The sequence below is a fragment of the Pteropus alecto genome, unplaced genomic scaffold (genome assembly GCF_000325575.1).
Source record: "Pteropus alecto unplaced genomic scaffold, ASM32557v1 scaffold134, whole genome shotgun sequence".
Lineage (NCBI taxonomy): Eukaryota > Metazoa > Chordata > Mammalia > Chiroptera > Pteropodidae > Pteropus > Pteropus alecto.
In genome coordinates this window covers 10,550,009-10,550,723 of record NW_006436283.1, presented here as the reverse complement: position 1 = coordinate 10,550,723, position 715 = coordinate 10,550,009, and the positions used below count along the sequence as shown (strand labels likewise).

The 715-nt window shown below is 69.1% G+C and overlaps 1 protein-coding gene across 1 annotated transcript in view; it reads right to left on the bottom strand.

The window, feature by feature from the left end:
• The window catches only part of PRKCA (protein kinase C alpha), a 378,887-nt gene extending 378,209 nt beyond the window's left edge, over positions 1-678 (bottom strand). Inside the window, exon 1 of the mRNA XM_015589706.2 lies at positions 486-678. Within this exon, the coding sequence (XP_015445192.1) occupies positions 486-658 (173 nt within the window). The 5' untranslated portion in view covers positions 659-678. The remainder of the gene's footprint in view (positions 1-485) is intronic.
• Positions 679-715: the final 37 nt, after the last annotated feature.

Sequence of the window (715 nt, the reverse complement as noted above, 5' to 3'; positions counted from 1 at the left end):
ACTCCCGGGGCTGGTTCTCGGGGAAGCTCTGCCCCCTGGATTCTCCTTCCCACTTTCCCCTTTTGCGCACATCCCGGCTTCTCCGCTGTCTGCACGGAGGGCGGTTGCGCCCGGGGCGACGGGGGCAACGAGCCCCGTGGAGGGGATCGGTGTCACCCCGCGCGCGGACAGGCTCCCTCCCGTGGCAGGGTGTGTGTGTGTGTGTGTGTGACCGGGAGGCGACTTTCCTGGGAGTCCTGCCCCCCGAGGCAGTGGCCGGGCGTACTCGAGTCATTCCGGGCGGGAGTTCGGACTCGCACCGGCTCTCCAAGTTCCCCGCGTGAGTCAGCCCTGGAGTGGACCCGCCTGCACTCGGGGCGCTGGGGCGAGCGCGGGTCCCCCCGGGGCCAACAGACCCCGGACCAGAGAGGGACTGGCCGCTCTCTGGGGCGCCGCGAGAGGGGTCCGGAGTGGCTGTCCGTGCGCCCCGCCCCGCGCGCACCTACCAGATGAAGTCGGTGCAGTGGCTGCAGAAGGTGGGCTGCTTGAAGAACCGGGCGATGAATTTGTGGTCCTTCACCTCATGCACGTTCTTCTGTCTCAGCGCCCCTTTGCGCGCGAAGCGGTTGGCCACGTCCTGAGACGCTGTGGAATCGTTGGCCGGGAAAACGTCAGCCATGGTCCCCCCCAACCACCTCTTGCCTCCACCGGGGAGCAGCAGCCGGGGAGGGCCGGG